The sequence below is a fragment of the Canis lupus genome, chromosome 8 (assembly GCF_011100685.1).
Source record: "Canis lupus familiaris isolate Mischka breed German Shepherd chromosome 8, alternate assembly UU_Cfam_GSD_1.0, whole genome shotgun sequence".
Lineage (NCBI taxonomy): Eukaryota > Metazoa > Chordata > Mammalia > Carnivora > Canidae > Canis > Canis lupus.
In genome coordinates, this window is record NC_049229.1 from 10,707,037 (window position 1) to 10,728,442 (window position 21,406).

Genomic DNA, 21,406 nt, shown 5'->3' on the forward strand with positions numbered 1-21,406 from the left:
AGTAAGAAATGTATACTCAGATTAGCAGAGACAATTAGGAAGACAGAATCCAAAACACTGCAAAGAATGCTCCAATGAAAAGGCTCCTCTGAGAAAAATGCCAATTTACAGAGAAGAGATATTATTTGCTCCATGGAATTGATTTTCTGGAGTCTGTGAGACTAACCAGCCATCTTTTGTGGGCAAAATAATCTCAAATACAAGAATGATAAAGAAAATTAGCTTTATTTATGTAAATTAAAAAGATTGTAGTGTTAGATTTTTGTCAAGTGTTTTCATTCTGAACAATTTACAAGAGTATTTATATACAAACATAATAAAATAGAGTACATCACATTGTTCCTGCTTGACTCAAAGTGTTTTCTCAATTCTGACCATGTCCCTATCACTCCAGTTTTTAATTTTTAACAGGGAAATACTATGATGTGACATAGTGCTTGATTCCTACATATAACACTGAAGTGGAAGGAGGAGAGTCAGTGATTACCAACAGTTAAAAAATATTTTTTCAACCAATATGACTCTATCATTAGATTTTTCCTATATTAAAATATGTTTCATGATAAAAAAAGTACTTGCATTCTGTCGATGATCTAAATTTGTTGTTTTATATAAACCTATATTTGACCTAAGTGTAGATACTAGTCTATATTAAACTTATTAATATGAATGTCTGTTATAAATGAAAATAAAATTGTCAAGAACAGAAATAACAGAAAATCCATTTGAGAAATTGAAGTGGAGATGCCCTATTCTATTTAAAATAAGTAAAATTTCCATTTTGCGAACCCAATACAAATCAAACCAAAAGGTGGTAAAAAACCATGATATTTATATACACCAGATCTTAAGTCACACTGTAGGGCTATAATTAATTAACTTGTACTACTATATAGTGGATATTTTCTAAATATCTTTCCAATCATTTATGTTGAGAAATCCAAGAACGTTTAATATAAATTACTGAATAAGGCAGAATTTTAGCAATTGGTATACAATATAAATGCAGATAATTTATACTATAGTCAAATCTATATTTACTAAAGTATTAAGGATACCATGTGTGTATGGACTGTCAGAAGAAATCCATTTCATTTCTAAAGCAGTGGATTGTTTAATATGTTCAATTCTTTAGCACTTTCTTGAAATTCCTGGCAAGAGCTTTGTGGTTTTATTAAATTGAAAAAAAAAATTCACAAAAAATGTTAGGTTTGATATTACTTCAAAAAGTCACAGCTATTGAAGACAATCAACCAGACCTTCAAGTGCACTTGTGTCTAAAATGTCACTTTGTCCCCTAAGAAAAGGAAATGATCAAGTATTTTAAGATGCTTACTATTAAAAAAAATAATCAGAGGAAGTTGGTCTTTAATTGGATGCTTGTATTCTTTCCAGGGTTCTTAGTATGTTTAGATGTTGGTATCTTGATTTTTACACTTTCCTGATTGCCCTTGATAGCAGCCTCAAGGCGGGCTTTCAGGGCTGGAGAAGAAGCCATTACATTTTTAAAAACTGATGAATACTGAGGCCCAATCTGCATGAGATTTTGCAAAGCGAAGTCATGTAAATTTTTCATTACAGAAGTTGCAGATCCCAGATCATTATCATCCAAAAGGAAGGAAATGAGGATGGGCAGGAGACAGGCCACCAGCTGAGAACCTGGCAAGTAAATAAATGATGTAAGTTCTGGGTTAAAGGGTGTAGATATTTATTACATAAAGTTGTAAACTCACTTATCTGTACACATTTTTTCCTACTGAAGGGGAAAAAGGATCCTTCTAATTTCTCCTCTCAAATTAGTACTACATAATATCAATACTTGGAATTAACACCTGCCTTTCAATGAATGCAGAAATATAATGTTGAGTGACCAACTGAATGTTTTACATTTAGAATAACATTAAACTTCTGATCTGGGACAGATTCTTATTTTAGTATGAATTTAATGCTGACACTTACGGTGTTGTTCTTCGGCAATGGCCACCAGTGCTTGCAAGACCTTTATGCCTTCTTGAAAGATCTGAAGCTCAGCAGTGTCTTCAGGCTTTCTCTTGTCTATTTCCTGTAGCTTTTCCACAATAGAGGATACTAAAGAGTATATGTATGGGTAAGAAACAGCTGGATTTGGATACTGAAAAATGGAAAGTAGTAGCTGATAGGTCTTGATTTGTACCTAATCAGATAAGAGACAAAAGAGTATAAACTGTAAACATAAATTTATATTAACATGCAGATTGCAATCTAAATTTTTAAAAAGGAAATAAAAATTGTGAACTGAAACGTTTTTCTTGAGAAAAGTCTCTTAAAAAGGCATTTTAATTTATTTCTAATTTAATTTTGGAAGTCCAAGTGCTAACAGGTGTTAAGAGGGACAACAGCCCCCCAAAAATGGAGTCACCTGGGCAAAGCCCATGTTACCAAACCAAGATTCAATACCTGACTTAATTACAGTTTCAACCTCTCCCAAGACTGGAATCTTAAACCAGTCAATCTGGAATTACCTGGTCAGCACTATGAGGTAATCTGCCTGATAGACCCCTGCTAGCCCCCTAAGGGATGTAGCTTTGGCTGAAACAATCCACTCTTTGCTAGTAACTTCCTCGTCCCTTGTTCTGTCTATAAATTTTTCTATTTGGTATGTTGGTTGCTGCCCAATTTGTGAATCACTGAATGAAGCCAATAAAATCTTTAAAATTTACTCAGTTGAATTCTGTTCCTTGACAGATTTGGTGATAGTGATGGGATCCAAAGGAAACCTCTGAAGGCTTTGGTGTGGGGGGTGTGGCGGGGGAAGGAGAAACACAGATGTGGACTGCTGGTTCCATCTGCAGTTCTCCATTTGTATGGAATCCCAGTCTGCAGTCCCCATTTGTTGGGGTCTGCTGGTTCAGTTTTTTCCCCAGACCCCGCTTCCACATTGAGAAATGCTGGTGTTGCACACAAGGCCTCTACAGGCCAGTCTGCAGTAACATCTCTTTGGTCGTTTCTGGTATGTTGATGTGCACACGAAATAAGACTGCTGTATAGGATAAATTGGTCACAGAATGGGTTAGAATAACACAGGTTACCCACCAACCTCAAGAGAATTTCTGTGCAACAAAGTACACTTTAAAACACCATACAATCCCCACAAAGCAACACATCCCTCTTAGGTATTAGTTTGGCTCTGAGAGACCCAAAGATTTAAAGAAATGGAATCCTTAAATTCCAAAAAGTTGAACAACCCACCTTTTGCCATACCTGCTTATTTTATGTCTAAAGATTATGGTCTTTCTAGCTATAAAGACCTTTAAGAATGGCAAAATCTTAAAAGGCAACAACCATTATGGAGAAAGTGCCAACTAGACAAGGTCATTTAAGAAGTGCACTTAAAAGCAAGAGTTTCCAAATCAAACAAAGAGAATGGGATACTTATTTTAATTGTTATGCAGAAGTTTCCAAAAGGCTTTAAGATTCCAAAATAGCTCCACTGAAAGTTTCTTGCAAAAAGCAAATAAAAAATTAGACACAAAAGGTATCTAAAACAACACCTCCTGCACTGCAGCCTTCTAGGCCCATCATCAAAACGTGGCCCAGAAACTGGTGTCTCATTTCTTTTAAGATTTTATTTATTTGACGGATATAGAGAGAGCCAGAGCACAAGCGGTGGGGGGAGAAGGGGACAGGAAAATGGCAGAGGGAGAGGGAGAAGCAGACTCCCTGCTGAGCAGGGAGCCCAATGTGGGGCTTGATCCCAGATCCTAGGATCACAACCTGAGCTGAAGGCAGATGCTTAACTGGTTGGGCCACTCAGGTGCCCTGTGATGTCTCATTTCTAATTAACTGGGATATTGGAAAAAAGATTGTTCTCAAAGGTTTTGTGTAAATCCTTCAACCCCAATTCGAATGCCTCCATATCTATCTTGGAAGGAAGGCCTCTGGTCCCTCCTGGAGCTGAAGAGATTCTGAAGGAATTTCTGGTACACTACTATTATTCTTTAAACAGACAAGGGAAACTAAAATTAAAACTAATGGAAAACCTCACCAAATTCTGGTAGATACTGGAGCTACACTCTCTGTGTAAATCCCACTCGGGACTGCACATGGCATGGCATCCCAGGGAAACTGGTAGAAGCCAGCTAAGGATGACAATCCTTACCAGAGTCCACCTCCCAGGTCTGTCTATAGTAACTAGTAGATTAAGGGAAATAAAACATCTTTTCCATCCTCTTTGAGGATGCCTCTTGAGTTCAAGGGGTTGGCTGGTCAGTATGGCCAGGAATATTTACTATTTGTCCTGGCTAAAACCTGACACAGAAGAGGTTCAAAAGAACCTTTCTTTTTTTAAGGTAAATTTATGGTCAAAAGTTGGGGGGGCAGGGCAGCCCCGGTGGCCCGGCGGTTTAGTGCTGCTTTCTGCCCAGGGGCGTGATCCTGGAGACTGGGGATCAAGTCCCACGTTGGGCTCCCTGCACAGAGCCTGCTTCTCCCTCTGTCTGTGTCTCTGCCTCTCTCTCTGTCATAAATAAATAAAAAATCTTAAAAAAAAAAAAGTTGGGGGGCAGCCTGGTGGCTTAGTGGTTTAGCGCCACCTTCAGCCCAGGGTGTGATCCTGGAGTCCCAGGATCGAGTCCCACGTCAGGCTCCCTGCATGGAGCCTGCTTCTCCCTCTGCCTGTGTCTCTGCCTCTCTCTCTGTCTCTCGTAAATAAATAAATAAAATCTTAAAAAAAAAAATTGGCCAAACTAGAAGCAGATTTTCAGAGCCTGATGGGAACTTTTTTTTTCTTCCTTAAACTAAAATGAAACTCTGTACTCACTAAAATACTCTAAGACACACAATTCTAAATCGAAAACCATAGCAATCTCTTGTTTTCCATCTTAGTTGATGATCTCCTATATATAAAGAAGCAAACTGAAGATAATGTAGTTGTATAGGTGGATCAACCTATGAAGTCTTTTAAGGTGCAAATCAATTATTTGAGGAGTTCAAAGCAATTGTCCTTATTTTACAAGTTTTTGCAAAAACAGAAATGAGGTTCCAGAAACAATTTAAAATCCATCTATCCTTTTTACCAATCCCAAAACGTACCCTTTTTATCTCGAAATGCTTATTAAGTATTGTTAAAAATTCAAGTCAAAGGGAACAAAAGTCCTTTCTGGAGGATCTTGCATTCTCTTTCCTGTACCTTTGAGATATAAATGATTTACCAGGCATTCTCTGGGAACTCTTATCTAGACCATTCCTGATTCCTAAAACTGAAGGGAAAAAGAGGGAGAAGAGGCCTTTTTTTCCTGTTTTTTAAATGGGAGGGGTGCTTGGGTGGCTCAGCAGGTTAAGAATCCAACTTGATCTCAGCTCAGGTCTTCATCTCAGGGTTGTGAATTCAAGTCTCAAATAAATAAGGGGCACCTTGGGCTCCATGCTGGGAGTGGAGCCTACTTAAAAAACAAAAAACAAAACTACTATATAATGGAATATTATTCAGCCATAAAAAAAGAATGAAATCTTGCCATTTGACAGGGTAGAAGAGCTAGAGTATTATGCTGGGCAAAGTAAGTTAGAGAGAGACAATGCCATATGATTTCACTCATATGTAGAATTTAAGAAACAAAACAAGCAAAGGGGGAAGAAAACAGGGAGGGAAATCAAGGAACAGGCTCCTAACTATAGAGAACAAACTGATGGTTACCAGAGGGGAGGTGGATGGGAGAGTGGGAGAGTGGGTGAAATAGATGAAGCTGACTAAAGAATACACTCGTCATGATGAGCACTGAACAGTGTATAGAATTGCTGAGTATACTGTACATCTGAAGCTAATATAACACCGTATGTTAACTGGAATTTAAATAAAAACTTAAAAGACAAATCTTAAATGTCTTCTCCACAAATGTTAGTAAAGAAAACTTTAGCCAGCTGAGCAGGTAACCTTATCTCAGCTGGCAGAAACACAATTTGGGTCCAACTGCTCTTTAATTAACTGGTAAGTTTTGCATATCATACCTATGTTATGGCTCAAATTTAAAATAAAAGCTCTTTGCTTGAGAACATCTAAGGAGTGACCAGGGAGGGCCATCAAAAATGTCATGAATGTTTTCCAACATCACTGATTCCAAACACCTTGATGCCAAAGACGCTTGGCTCTAAGGCATAAATAACTTAAGGAAGATACCTAATCATTCAATCCTTGTTTGATCAATTCCTGGATGTGTGAGAGGACACATACAACAGACTGCCTACCATCCTCAATAAAACTCCTGATCCCCTTGCAAGGATGAGACTCATGCTCCTTTTCCTTTCTGAGTCTCCTAGATGATTTGTGTATCTGCTCTATGTCTTCAATAAACACTGCCCATTCTTCCTTTTGGCTTGTGTTTGATTTCCATCCTGTGCAAGGCCAAAGACCTTCTTAGGGTGGGTCCTGCAGGATCCCTCTGGGTCCTCAGACCTGGCCTGCCTATATCTGTATGTCTACTTAAAAATCGTTTCTAAAAATCTTTTTAGGAACTTGGAACCTTAAAATTATACTGAGGTAAGTTGAAAGATGGATAGTCAATGAATATCTGGATCATTTCCAAATAAAATAAAAAACTGAAACATTAATTACTGAACATAGGTTTATCTGTTTTTGGTTTATTACCAAGAAATTTAGTAAACATATTTGGTTCCCCACCAAATATTTACTGAGGAAGATTATATTTTTGGAAATTATAAAATGTATTCATAAATTTGTCAATCTCAAGAATGATAGTATAACAGCTCACAGTTGTTCACTTAGTTTTCCATTAGCAATTAAAGTTTCTGGGGCACCTGGCTGGCAGAGTCGGTTGAGGGCCCAACTCTCGGTTTCAGCTCAGGTCATGATCTCAGGGTCATGGAATTGAGCCCTGGGTGATGCTTCGCACTTGATGTAGAGTCTGCTTGAGACTATCTCTCCCTCTATCACCCTACCCCACCGCATGTATTTTCTCTCTCTCTCTGTCTCAAATAAATAAGGGGCACCTAGTTGGCTCAGTCAGTTAAGTGTCTGACTTTGGCTCAGACCCTAATCCAGGGTCCTGGGATTGGGCCCTGTTGGGGGCTCCTTGCTCCGTGGGGAATCTGCCCACTTACCCTCTGCCCTCCTCCCCTTTTCCTGCGGTCTCTCAAATAAGTGAAATCTTAAAAATCAATAAATCTTTTTAAAAAAGAAGTTAAATCTAAAAAGATTTTATTCATTTATTTGAGAGAGAACAAGCATGTGTGCACGTGCACAAGTGAGGAGATGGGCAGAGGGAAAGCAGACTCTGTTGAGCAGGGAGACAGATGCAGGGCTCTATCCCAGGACCCTGAGATCGTGACTTGAGCTGAAGCCAGCTGCTTAACCAACTGAGCCACCCATGCAGCATAAAAATTAAGGTTTCTAAGAGTTAAAAAGTTTTTCATGTACATAATTAAACTACTAGAAGTATTTGTCAGCAGGCCCTCTAGCTCAACTATAGGCTCCAACAGTTAAGACCAGAAATAGACAAGATTGCTTAACTCATGCTCTAACTGAAACCCATTGTTATTTCTTATCGTACTTTCTTGAGGCACTGATGGAAGATGTTTTGCAATGACCTGAATATTCCAATTACCAGGCCAGAAAAGCCCCAATAGCAACGAAGACCACATCCCATGCCTTTCCCTCCCATGATGCCTAGCAACGAAGACCACATCCCATGCCTTTCCCTCCCATGATCACTTGCTGCACACATACCAATCCCCTCCCATGATAAGTGCTGCCTGCTTTTACATGTATCCCTCAAACCTCTCCCTATAAAATTCTAAGTGTCCATATTGTTGGCAGAGAGGTCAGCTGTAGCTTGAGCTACCTCGCCTGGAAGCTGGTGCCCAATATAAAGCTCTCCCTTTCTCTTTTCCAAACCCTTGTCTTTTGAGTGATTAGCTTCTCTTGCAGTTAGTTTACCTGTGTTTGGTAACAGTGTTGACAAACTCAGCCAGGAGCGCTTTTGCTTTGTCCAGTTCTCTTGGGATGCCTAGGAATGGAGCAGTTGGCCTAAGCAGCATGCCAGGGCTTAACCATTTGTTTCTTGAGTTAGTGAGTGTAATCCATTCATTGATAACAGAATCATCTTTGTATCCTAGTAAAGTAGGATGTGTGTTTCAGTAAAAGAGAGAATGAGGACTGCAGATGCAATTTTGTTGAGGGAAAAGAAAGTATTTTTTTCCTCAAGTGGTTAAACCGTTGTAGCTTGAGCTACCTGGTTATTTCAGGTATGGGAAAGAGGAAAAACAGGACAAAATCCGAAAGTACAAAAGAAAGTTATAGAAGGTTTGTGGAAAGGGATTTTGCTAAAGGAATTTTATGCATGGTCAAGCCGCCTAAGATTAGAATAAATCTGTTTAAAAAAATGAGCCTTAATATAAAAAAATACACTGGTACAAACTTAGATTTTGACTTTCTCTGTTAAAATGACAAAGTTTTCTTGATTATTGGTCTGCTCTTGTTAAGAGATTATAAGAGGTTTTTTTCTGCCTTTTAAAATAATCTGCCTAGAAAATAAAGATTCTATATTTTATCAAAATAATTTCCTGTTTCATGTTGTCTTATCAAGTCCTTGATTACTCAGGAAAACTGAATCTTCTCTATTAAAAGAACTAAGTTTTGTCTGTTCTTTAAACTATGTAACTTGCTGTATTGCCCATGAAATTTTTAACTGTCCTTCTGATTAAATTGATAATGAAGTATTGTTTCATAGTGATCTATAATCCTACTATTTGATGAAATGTTTGACAACCTTTTGATACTGACAAATTCCCCCAAATCTAATTCTAAATTAAGTCTTTCTTTCTTTCTTTCTTTCTTTTTTTTTTTTTAAATTTTATTCATTTGACAGAGAGAACAAATTAGCACAAACATGGGGAGCTGCAGCAGGAGAGGGAGAAGCAGGCTCCCCACAGAGCGGGGAGCTAGACGTTTGGCTAGGGTTTGGCCTCAGGACCACGACCCTGAGCTGAAGGCAGATGTCCAGCTGATTGAGCCACCCAGGTGTCCCTAAATGAAATCTTTCTGACCCAGAACCAACTTTGGAATTTTTCATATGGCTCCTGGAAAATCACAAAAGAATTATTTTTGCTCCTTACAAAACCAGAGCTGTTAAACTAACTAGGCTTATTTGATATTAAATCATGTGGGAAGAATTCTCAAAAGGAAGTAATACTAAGCTGCCTTTATGTTGTATTTCTATAAGTATAGGTTATAAATGTTACAGAAATATGTGAAATTCCTGGAAATCTGACATGTCTTTGTATAACGTTATTAGTGATAATTCTTATTATTACCTTAAAATACTGTGTGTCAACCAAATTTTTATGTTAGTTCCATTATAATGAACTCTCCTCAGAGCTTTAACCATGGACATTTTTAAGTCTTCTGTCATGTACAGTTATATTTTACTCTGATTCTTTTGCAAAAGTGAGACTCATGGAAAAGACCCTATAAAATTATTTTTGTATATTGATTCCTGCAGCAGGGTCTTCCTTTGATTTAACAGATTTTAATTGGTTTGGGTCTTGGAGGCTGTGGCTGCAAAGTGCACTCCAGACATTAGAAATTATCCTGCTTATGCTAATCATAATAATCATCTCCATGGTGTCCTGTTCTCCTCAAATGTTTTAAATGCATGTTTGTGGCTGCTAACCACCATGCAAACGACCTGCAAAAGACTGGAACGTCAGAAACGGAACAAAAAGAATGACCAATTTAAAAAATGTGAACCTTAAAGTAACTTATGAATACCACAAAGATCAGCAAAAACTGCAAGAACTTCAATGGTAGCACTAATGTTTTCAACTTTGACCAGAAAAGGTGAGAGTATGATCAAAACGGGGGAGATTGTTAAAAAAAGAGACAGCAGGCCAAATGGAGTTACCTATGCTAAAGCCCATGTGACCAAACCAAGACTTAATACCTAACTTAGTTATAGTCAATCTGGAATTACCTGGTCAATTAGTGAGGCAATCTGCACAACAGACCCCTGCTGTTTCCCAAAGGAAGGTGACTTTGCCTGAAACAATCCATACTATGCTAGTAACTTCCTTGTTCTGCCCCCTTCTGTCTATAAATCTTTCATTTTGTATAGCTCTTCAAAGCTCTTTTCTGTCTGTCAGATGGGATGCTGCTCAATATATGAAATGTTGAATAAAACAGTAAAATATTTAAAATTTACTCAGCTGAATTTTGTTTCTTAACACAGGTACTCAAACTTGCATGCTAACAATGGCTGTGCAGTCTGGAGTGAGAATAGAGGCACGTGGGCAAGATAGGGTAGGATAACTGGTGGTCAACTCTTTTTTTTTTTTCTACTTCCCATTTGCCTTCTCATATGCCCCTCTATAATATAAAAAACCAAAACCAAACATGAAAACGTGAAAAATATTTTTGGGATTTCAGAAAACATTCTAGATAAAAATCACATATATCTGATGTTCAAATGGCCTGGTCTTCAGGTTTTAAGGAATCATGTCTGGATCATATTAATTTTGTGTCATCACACAGGAGAGGGAGTGGGAAGAAGCAGACTCCCTGCTAAGCAGGGAGCCTGATGTAGAGCTTGATCTCATGACCCTGAGATCATGACCTGAGCTGAAGGCAGACACTTAATCAACTGAATCTGTCAGGTGCCCCCACTGTGATATTTGAATGATTATTTTTTTTCTGAGAGAAAATTTGGTTCTTTTATTTCAGGAGTCAAGGAATTTGGGCCACAAACTCATTCTGTAGTGCATAAAGGAGCAGGATGTTAATTTAGTGAATGAAGGGGTCATAAAGAAATGAGATAACTTGTGTGTACTTTTTTGGGATGAGTCCCATTATTTTATATCATATTCTTGAAGACAGGTGAAATCCTTTTTTAGGAAATCTATTATAATAAGCTACAAAATATCTTACTAAGGGGTGCATGCAGGATTTCTCTTTCTAAAATAAATAAAGAAATGAATAAAATCTTAAAGTATCTTACTAAATGTTCCTTGTAAGTTCTAGTGATATATCAATATTAAGATGCCATTTCAATTTTTTTTAAACATTTCCTTTCTCTTTCTCCAACTGTGCTCTATTCTTGAGGCCAAAGAATAAGACCGTTGTAATCTGGCTTTGTTATCCCAAGAATAGGAATTGCTCCAAACCTAAAAATAAAAAATTTAGTCTGGTACTTCTTGTTGGAGCCAGTAAAATCACAAGGAAAAGTTTTACAAAAGCCTAAACATATTCCTATTACAAACATCTCTATACTAAAGACACTTACCACAGGATCTTTTATCTCAAGAGTAGCCTTAAATTTCTCAATACAGCGCTTCTGAAGGCATGGGATGGTAGTAACTTCTGGACTGGTAGACAAAATAAATACTGTGATAGCAGTAAGTAGACTGATTTCATCAAGTTCTTGATGTGTTCCATCTACTAAAGAGAAATGATCTATGAGAAACATCCCAAGATTGCCATATTTATTGTTTTATGTATCTGTGTGAAGATGCCTCTAGTTTGACAGCAATAATTTCAATAATTTCACAACAGTTACAGACAATAAACACTAATGGACTGATTTTAAGAATGCTGGCAGATATTGTAGGTTTTAAAATGTACTTTTTAAGTAATTCTAGAGCCAAAAAGTACTAAAGTAATTATATTCTTCACAGGTAGACATTAAGTAAATATATATGTGTACATACTAGGAATATACATTTACTAGTTGTATGACCTTGGACATCTAACCCCATTTTTAGTTTTCTCATTTATAAAATGGAAATATTAACATTTCTAAAGTTATGAGGATTAAATGAGTTATTCATATAAGGCATTTAAACAGCATGTTGCACATATGCTCAACACGTGTTAGTTATTATAATATTTTTGTTGTGAAACAAATCAGAAATGCATGTACAGCTGATTTTTCTTCGTTAAGATTAAGGTATTTATATTTTGATAATACAGTGTCAAGTGAAAATACCTTATTGCTTTGCTATATATACCATTTCTTAACATTTTTTTCTTAAAAAAAAAAATACTGCATAGGCCACAATCATTTTGAAGGAATTTTCTATTAGGTATAATTTTCCTTCATTTTCTCCTATATTTATCTTCCTAATCTCATTTAATATTTTAGTGAACCTGCTATGAAAACTCAGTGTTATTTGAAAAGCAAAATCCATAGGAATGGATTACTACTTATGAAGAAATGATACACAGGAAAAGATTATAGCTTTGCTAACATTCATTCAACAAATATTTAAGAAACAGCATTCTTTTTGGCACTGAAAATCTAATTTACAGAGAAAATACACTGTACAACAGGAAGTAAATAATTTTGTTAGTCACAAGGTCTATGAATATTAAAAAAACATTAAAAGATAAAGTTGGGGCTCCTGGCTGGCTCAGTCAGTAGAGCCTTTGACCCTTGATATCAAGATCTTGAATTCAAGCCCCACACTGGGGGCAGAGATTACTTGCTTATTTACTTACATACATGCATAAAATTTTTTTTCAAGTAGGCTTCATACACAGCATGGAGCCCAATATGGGGGCTTGAACTCACAACCCTGAGATCAAGACCTGAGCTGAGAGATCAAGAATTGGATGCCTAACTGACTGAGCCACCCAGGCACTCCAAATAAGTAAATATACATACATACAAACATACAAGCCTTGAGGAGATTAATATCTTAACTGACACCTGAGAAGTAGTAATGAAACAATGAAAGCAAAATATTATGGATGAATGGGATTATGGATGAATGGGATTTTATAAAAATAATTTTAATAATTTTAAGGTAAAAAAGGTACATGGATCAGCATTTAAAATGATGACAGCATTATTATAACTACCTTATATATATTAAATATTTAATCCACATAACAGCACCATAAGATGGGTATTTTTATTTCTTCCATTTTATGGATGAGAGCCCGAGGAACAGAAATTTAGTCATTTGCCCACGTTACACAATTAATAAGGTGGACAGTTTGATTCCAGAGGGCATACTGTTAATCATGATGCTATACTGCTTCCCATACAGTTGTTATATTCAGTCATTCATGACAACTTGAAATTATAACACAGTCTGTTTAGTAAAAATGTCTTTTTATTTTCAGTAATATACAGCTCTCCTGGGTTCTTCCCATTTCTTCTAAAATTCACTACTTCCCCTCCCCCTCCCCGAACTCCCTTATTTCCATCCCCTTTTACCTAGCATAAATTCAAGTTTCCCTTAGCATTAGCCCTATGGAGAGGTCTCTTTGATAAGAAAGCGAAGCCTTCTGCTAATAGCCAGCAAGAGACCAACAGCCATGAGTGAGTCATCTTGGAAATGGATATTCTAGCTGCAGCTCTGGCCAGCATCTTAACAATAACCTCATGAGTGAGAACTACCCACCTATGCTGCTCCAAATTTCTGACCCATAAACTATCAGATAATAAATGTTTTAAACCACTAAGTTTTTGGGCAATTTGCTACACAGAAAATGGTTTACCTGTGATCATCAGATCCTGCTTTAATTTCTCAGTAGCTAGTCTAAATTCTCACAGTCCTAATCTCATTCTCTGATAAATGACAAAAAAAAGTATTTGTAAAAAAACAAAAAAACACAAAAAACCCCCCATATTTGTGGTGTGTGTGATGGAAGAGGCAAGCTCACTGTAACTCTCATTATAATAAAAGTTAAATCTGTTACTTCTCATTTTTACCTCCTATATGTCCCTCCCATTGGCAGAGGTTAATACTTCTAAATGTACTATGAATTTTATTTCCTCCTGCTTAGGAGGAGACATTGCTTCCCTCCCTGATATTTCCAACTCCATTCTCATCTCTACCTTCTTTTTTTCCCCCCTAAGCACAAATTCATGCAAGTGTCTCATCATTTTTTTTTTTTTTTTTGGCTTTACAGAGCTACTTTTTTATTTTTTTGTATTTTTTTTTATTAGAGTTCGATTTGCCAACATATAACACCCAGTGCTCCTCCATTCAAATGCCCCCTCAGTGCTCATCACTCAGTCACCCCGTCCCCCTGCCCACCTCCCCTTCCACCACCCCTTGCTTGTTTCCAGAGTTAAGTGTCTCTCATGTTTGTCACCCTCTCTGATATTTATCACTCATTTTCTCCCTTTCTCCTTTATTCCCTTTCACTCTTTTTTATATTCCCCAAATGAATGAGACCATATGTTTGTCCTTCTCGGATTGACTTATTTCACTCAGCATAATACCCTCCAGTTCCATCCACATCGAAGCAAATGGTGGGTATTTGTCGTTTTTTTTTTTTTTTTTTTTTCGTTTCTAATGGCTGAGTAATATTCCATTGTATACATAGACCACAACTTCTTTATCCATTCATCTGTAGATGGACACCGAGGCTCCTTCCACAGTTTGGCTCTTGTGGACATTACTGCTATAAACATCGGGGTGCAGGTGTCCCACTGTTTCACTGCAACTGTATCTTTGGGGTAAATCCCCAGCAGTGCAATTGCTGGGTTACAGATCTATTTTTAACTCTTTGAGGAACCTCCACAGTTTTCCAGAGTGGCTGTACCAGTTCACATTCCCACCAACAGTGCAAGAGGGTTCCCCTTTCTCCACATCCTCTCCAGCATTTGTGGTTTCCTGCCTTGTTAATTTTCCCCATTCTCACTGGTGTGAGGTGGTATCTCATTGTGGTTTTGATTTGTATTTCCCTAATGGCCAGTGATGCAGAGCATTTTCTCATATGCTTGTTGGCCATGTCTATGTCTTCCTCTGTGAGATTTCTGTTCATGTTTTTTTTTGCCCATTTCATGATTGGAATTTTTTTTTTTTTTTTTTTTTTGCTGTTGATTTTAATAGGTTCTCTACAGATTTTGGATACTAGCCCTTTATCTGATAGGTCATTTGCAAATATCTTCTCCCATTCTGGAGGTTGTTGTAGGTTTTAGTTTTGTTGACTGTTTCTTTTGCTATGTAGAAGCTTTTTATCTTAAATCTCAATAGTTCATGTTTGCTTTTGTTTCCCTTGCCTTCATAGATGTATCTTGCAAGAAGTTGCTGTGGCCAAGTTCAAAAAGGGTGTTGCCTGTGTTCTCCTCTAGGATTTTGATGGATTCTTGTCTCACATTTAGATCTTTCATCCCTTTTGAGTTTATCTTTGTGTATGGTGTAAGAGAACGGTCTAGTTTCATTCTTCTGCACGTGGCTGTCCAATTTTCCCAGCACCATTTATTGAAGAGACTGTCTTTTTTCCAGTGGATAGTCTTTCCTCCCTTATCAAATATTAGTTGACCATAAAGTTGAGGGTCCACTTCTGGATTCTCTGTTCTGTCCCACTGATCTATGTGTCTGTTTTTGTGCCAGTACCACACTGTCTTGATGATCACAGCTTTGCAGTACAACCTGAAATCTGGCATTGTGATGCCCCCGGCTCTGGTTTTCTTTTTCAATATTCTCCTGGCTATTTGGGGTCTTTTCTGATTCCACACAAATCTTAAGATGATTTGTTCCAACTCTCTGAAGAAAGTCCATGGTATTTTGATAGGGATTGCATTGAATGTGTAAATTGCCCTGGGTAGCATTGATATTTTCACAATATTAATTCTGTCAATCCATGAGCATGGAATATTTTTCCATCTCTTTGTGTCTTCCTCAGTTGCAAGAGTCTCATCTTAAAAAAAAAAAAATTCCTTTACACTGTTCACCATGCTCTCACCATTAAAACTTTTCTTTGGCTTCTGTGACTGCGTTCTCCTGAATTTCCTCCCATCTTGTTCCATAAACTCAACTTTGGTGATTTGAAATCATCTCTAGCTTGTATTACTTTCTTGAACTCCAGACCTCTACATATTATGCTCCACTTGATTATCCGATAGGAGTTCAAACACTACTCATTACATACCCCTGAAAATGTTTACTTTGGAATGGCATTATGAGTGCTCAGTCAATGTACCCTTTCAATTTCTATTTTTTTTCCCTTTCAATTTCTAAACCAAACTATCGGTAAATTCTGTTAATACATGCTAACATTTTATTTTTCATTATTCTACTCTTTATCCTTACTCTATTTTACCTCCAAGAATTCTGTTGTCTATAGCTGCCACAGTGATCCTTCAGAAATGCAAACCCTATCACTTACTCCCCTTCTTAAAACCCTTTAGTGATTTCACATGCATATTAAAAGCAATCCAAATTACAAGCCATGTAAACCTTCCACAATCTGGCTCCATGTACCATCCAACTTCATCTCTTCACTAATCACTATTCATTACCCTCCTCCTCTTCCTTTAACCCCAAATTCTTTGGTTATTCTGCTTGCTGCCCCCAAATGTACCATACTATTTAGGTCTACAGGCGTGTGATCACAATGTTGTGTCTAGAACCCATATCTATGATGTCCATGTGGAAGATGCTAATTCTGTAAGAAATTGACTCTTCTGAGAAGCTTCTTGTGGTAGATAAAGAGCTTTACCACTGAGATCCCCTTCATGGGGGAAGGTGCTGCACAGCCATGGGGAGTATGGTCAGTTAGCTCCCTAGTATGGCCTTAGCTAGAGTTGCCTTGACTGAGATCACATCCTTCTTGGGGTAGCCCACATCTGAGGATAAAGTACAAGCCTTTTTTATCCTATGTGCAACATTCGAATGGGCAATCTGCAAAGCTCCCAATTATTGGGGGCTTGCATTGGAGCCCGACTTTGTCTTTTGCCCAGTATTACTTTCCCCTACTCCCTTTACAGGTGTTTCTTTTTGTTTTTGTTTTTTCCCTCGCCCCACAGGTGTTTCTTAATAAACCTCTTGTTCCCCAAACTCCATCTCAGTGAGAGCTTCCAGAGAAGCCTGCTACACTCTGCCTGATTTGCTCAAACAGAGCAGATTACTCTCATTTTTTATGTTTCTTTTTTACTATATTTAGAAATGCAGTGATAATTAAGACATTACTGTTGCCATCAAGGAGTACTTTATGGTATTCATCAAAAATATTAATCATACAACAATTTATAGGTACCAGATTCCACCAGACTCTCAACTTTGGGCACAATAAATGCTGAATTCAACTGAAACCTTTATATCATATGAAAGAGAATCTGGTGAAATATGACATTTATAAACAGAACAAGGAAAGTGGGGATACTCTATATGTCTACGGGCTTTTTTTTTTTTTAAGATTTTATTTATTTATTTATTCATGAGAGACACACAGAGAGAGGCAGAGAGAGAAGCAGAGACATAGGCAGAGGGAGAACCAGGCTCCCTGCAGGGAGCCTGATGCGGGACTTGATCCCAGGACCCCAGGATCACGATCCGAGTCAAAGGCAGATGCTCAACCACTGAGCCACCCAGGCGCCCTATCTAAGGCCTTATTACAGGACTAATGACAATTACCATTACTTATGTTGAAAATGAAAACTATACAACAATAATAGCAAACAAAATTCAATGGCTACTGAACACATACTGGCTATCATTTATTGGTATATGCCAGATAATAAATGAAATGCTTTCCATATATTATGTTAGTGCTCTAACAATTTCCTGCAACATAATAAATACCTTTATTTTGTTAATGAGAAAACTAAGGCTCAAGGAAGTTGAGTAACTTGGCTAGTCAGCTAGTAAGTGGTAGAATGAGGATATAAACTTGATCATTCCTATTTTAGATTTACAATGCAGAACTTACACACTTTTAAATATATTGTGTGTATTAAAAGTTTCTGTCAACTAGTTATGGATCATATTATATTTGTAAATTAAAATTACATTTGAAGGTCTCTCACTGTCAACTTAATATACAGGCTGCCAACATTTAATTGCATTAAATAGTAAAGATACTAAAATGAGAACAATGATGTTTCTATCTATTTTATACATATTCTCTGAACACATACACAGTGAGTATGGGCCCCTCTAGGTAAGAATGCCAAACATAATTTAATAGCTTATTCTCAAAAGAAATCTCTCTTGCTTTTTATGACAAACTAAACAACTGCTTCTAAACAGACTTAATTACCTGGATCCCAACAGTCAAGTATTGTTGTTAAAGCACTACGGAGGAGGTCAGTCCAAGCACTGTGACTCTTTTCTGCTCTGGCCATGGGAGAAGACAATATTCCTTTCAGAGCCTGTAGGGAAGCTGCAACAGTTGAAGGTAACTGGCCTCCAGGTAACTTCACAGCAGTTTCTCTGAGGACCCCAATTGTAAGGTATAATATAGTAGGGAGAATTGAGATGCTTCCTGTAAGATATATTTTTAAAAATACTCTGTGTTTCAGTCTATATATATAGTTCCTAAAATGAAATCATCAATGAATAAGACAATGTCCAAGATTTCTAGCTTTTAAGACATTTTTCAGAAAGGATTACAACTGTTAAGATAATTGAGGTAGCATTAAGATTTTTAAGATTGCATCAAGTTTTGATTATAATTGAAAATGTTATTTAAATTATGTCACAGTATTTTTTGTATCTTTTGGTGTCTTATTTGGTAGCTCACAAATGGCGAATTTATTTTTATTTTTTAGTGTGATAATATATGGGCAACACAAAATTCACAATTTTAACAATTTTAGAGTGTACACAATGTTGTACAACCATCACCTATTATCCACTTGAATTTATTTATTTTTTTTCCACTTGAATTTATTTCATAATAAATTCATTTTCTAAGGAATTTGTAGCACTCAGTACAAATTATTAAAAATTTCATGGTCATTAAGGAGTTGAAAAGTCAGTTATGATTAAAATGGAAGAGACTAAAACTAAAATGATAAATTTAATGTTCCCAGAGGCTACTCAGCAAAACTCTTCTAGTGTATTTTTATCCCAAATCTTCTGCTAGTCACTTTTTCTGCCATTTTGGTGCAAGGCAGTATGTGAGAATAAGGAATACAAGTTTTAATTCAAATCAAAGCTGAAAATGATGTTAAAAGTAAGATGGCACATATGCTGGTCAAGACATGTTTAAGCAAAAATATGCTTATCAATTAAGAAATCTATTAAGAAAAAAAAAGAAATCTATTAAGTACTGAGTGCCTATTACATACTAAATTTCCTAAGGGATACAGTATTTCATTGGAAACAAGACACGTTTGCATACATGTTTATCTTTTTGATATGTAACAACAAATTACAGATAATGCCTCTATATGATGCATTAAACCTATCTACATGTAGAAGCAACATTATACATACACATATATGCATACACACATGAAAAAACAAAACTTTATGACCTAGAGTTTTTAGCAAAGAATTTACAGATGACATAGGCCTCGAGATGAACTTCAAAGGAAGGCAAAATTTTAAAAGGGGAGAAGGGATGGGCCACTTCAGATCAAGTAACACCATGGACAATAGGGATAAGCATGAAGGCTTGTAGGTTAGACTCACACAAAAGGAATAAGGAAGAGCTAGTGACTAGCAAAGCCCTATGGAGCCTTAAATGCTCTTAGAAGTATGGCCTTGATTCCAAACTGAGGACAATCTTGTCATTACCAAGATAGGGAAAGTCCATTGGGTATTTTTTTTCCCCATTGGGTATTTTATACCAAAAAATGCCCAAGAGCTAAATCAGTGCCACTGACAGGTTAAAAAAACTGTCAACCAAAAAAGAGCATTATCCGTTGATAGTGCATGCTCTCTGCCTTCACCCTTTTAGTAAAACAAATTACTAGAATGCAGTGTTAATCTTAGAGGATTAAAAACATTACCCACCAAACCTTTGAGTCAGCATTAATTTAATGAGAAAGGGACTGGCAACCATTGTCTGCTTTATTTATTAAAACCATTTCTCTTTCTCCAGGGCAAGAAAATCAATCAAATACCACAGCATACCTTCAGGAGAGCACACGGCAGGAAGTTCAGAGAGGATAACTAACGCAGCTGACACCAATCTACTTCCATCCTCAGACAGCACCTGTGGCTTTGTAGCTTTTACTCCTGGGCTGCCTGTCAATTTAGGATTTAGTTCTGGAAGCTGTCTAACTAAAATGCATACACACAATTCCAGTGTTGCAAAAACCAAAGATTTCCCAGGCACAAGTCCTCCTGTGTCCTTTCCCTCTCCAAACTCTGGCAGGGTTTCCTTTTCGGCAGCCCCATCATCAACTAAAAGACAGAAAGAACAGTGTTGAATAAACACTTGTGTTTGCTCTGCTTTTGGTAGATGGTAATTTAGTCCATTTCTGTTGTAGATAAAATATTTAAATGGCTGAAGTCTTGGGTGTTAAAGACTGAAAGATAAAGTTATGGAGGTAAATGGAGTTGTCTTTATAATGATTTTTTTTTTCCAGTGGATCAAAAGAAATCCTTGGTAAACCTCTCAGCCTTAATATGTTGTCTGGTTAACACCTTGCCATTACGACTGTGAACCTAATAGGTCCAGCTCCAGGGCCTACCTTGTAATTTTAAATAGTGATAATGGCAAGCAGAAAGATAAGAACTGAGGTCCCTGATTTTTTTTTTTTTTTTTAAATAAACTGCCACACTAGCTCAGGACCCACCTGCCTCTGGGGCTTTTTTTAGATCACAGTCCTTGTGTTTTAAAATACACTATTAGATTGAGTTTTCTGTTATATGTAGTCAAATGTAATATTAAAAAAACTCATCAGTACCAAATTAGACTTACAAACAAGCAATTTAATCACTTTGCAAAACATAAGTCATTAAATGACTGTCACTAGTTATGGGGTACTTGGCTGGCTCCATCAGTGGAGAATAAAATTCTTGATCTCTGGTTTTAAGTTCAAGCCCCAAAACTGGGTATAGAGATTACTTAAATAAAAAAAACTTTAAAAAAACTGTCAGTAGTTCTTACATGTCAGTATCAGTAGTTCTTAGTAAACATTCATAGCTAAATTAAGTACTCAACCAGTATAAGGGATTTTTTTCCCTCCCCTTCTAGGATTTTGTTAGAATTCTCATTTTTCCAAGGAATAGTTTCACTACTGATAAAATAAATCCAGGCTAACATGTAGAGGTGGATGAAAGGACTTAAAGCCATACCTAGAGACGTTTCATTTGTGCTACACACAAAACATTATCAGAACAACGTAGACATATATGAATAACTTTTAAAAATGCTAATTAATTTGATTATAATAATATGATTAATTTTGCATTATGGGTTAACATTAATTTTGCATTATGGGTTAACATTCACCTTCTGCACTTCGTCTTTTTTCCTTGACATGTTCTTGAGCTGCACAGATAATCTGTCTTACCACTTCAAGTGAAGCCAATTGAATAGAGGGTGATTCTCGGGTCAAAATTACTCGATGTAGTACATTCAACAACTCGATGCCCAAATCCTATCATAGAAAACATTTAGGGGAAACTGTATTGGAAATCACATACCTTCTTTTTTAAAATATTAATATTAAATGCCATGAAAAAATTCAAAATGGGAATATAACAAATTGCTCACAAAACATAA

General features: G+C 36.7%; 1 protein-coding gene and 1 long non-coding RNA gene across 15 annotated transcripts in view; one reads left to right on the forward strand and one right to left on the reverse strand.

The window, feature by feature from the left end:
- Window positions 1-206: 206 nt before the first annotated feature.
- The window catches only part of HEATR5A (HEAT repeat containing 5A), a 111,807-nt gene continuing 90,607 nt past the window's right edge, over window positions 207-21,406 (reverse strand). For 8 of the 14 annotated variants that reach the window (XM_038544423.1, XM_038544429.1, XM_038544426.1 and 5 more), the window contains 6 exons: window positions 21,134-21,281; window positions 19,807-20,079; window positions 17,984-18,208; window positions 11,268-11,437; window positions 1,960-2,173; window positions 207-1,659 (listed from right to left, as the gene is read on the reverse strand). In XM_038544423.1, the coding sequence (XP_038400351.1) occupies window positions 1,352-1,659; window positions 1,960-2,173; window positions 11,268-11,437; window positions 17,984-18,208; window positions 19,807-20,079; window positions 21,134-21,281 (1,338 nt within the window). In that variant the 3' untranslated portion in view covers window positions 207-1,351. Of the gene's footprint in view, window positions 1,660-1,959; window positions 2,174-7,927; window positions 8,103-11,267; window positions 11,438-17,983; window positions 18,209-19,806; window positions 20,080-21,133; window positions 21,282-21,406 lie in introns of those variants that run through there. The other 6 variants (XM_038544428.1, XM_038544427.1, XM_038544424.1 and 3 more) reach the window with 4 other exon arrangements.
- Window positions 769-10,189, forward strand: LOC119872827. The gene is made up of 2 exons (XR_005363103.1): window positions 769-1,679; window positions 8,859-10,189. It is a non-coding gene; the product is annotated as an uncharacterized LOC119872827 (long non-coding RNA).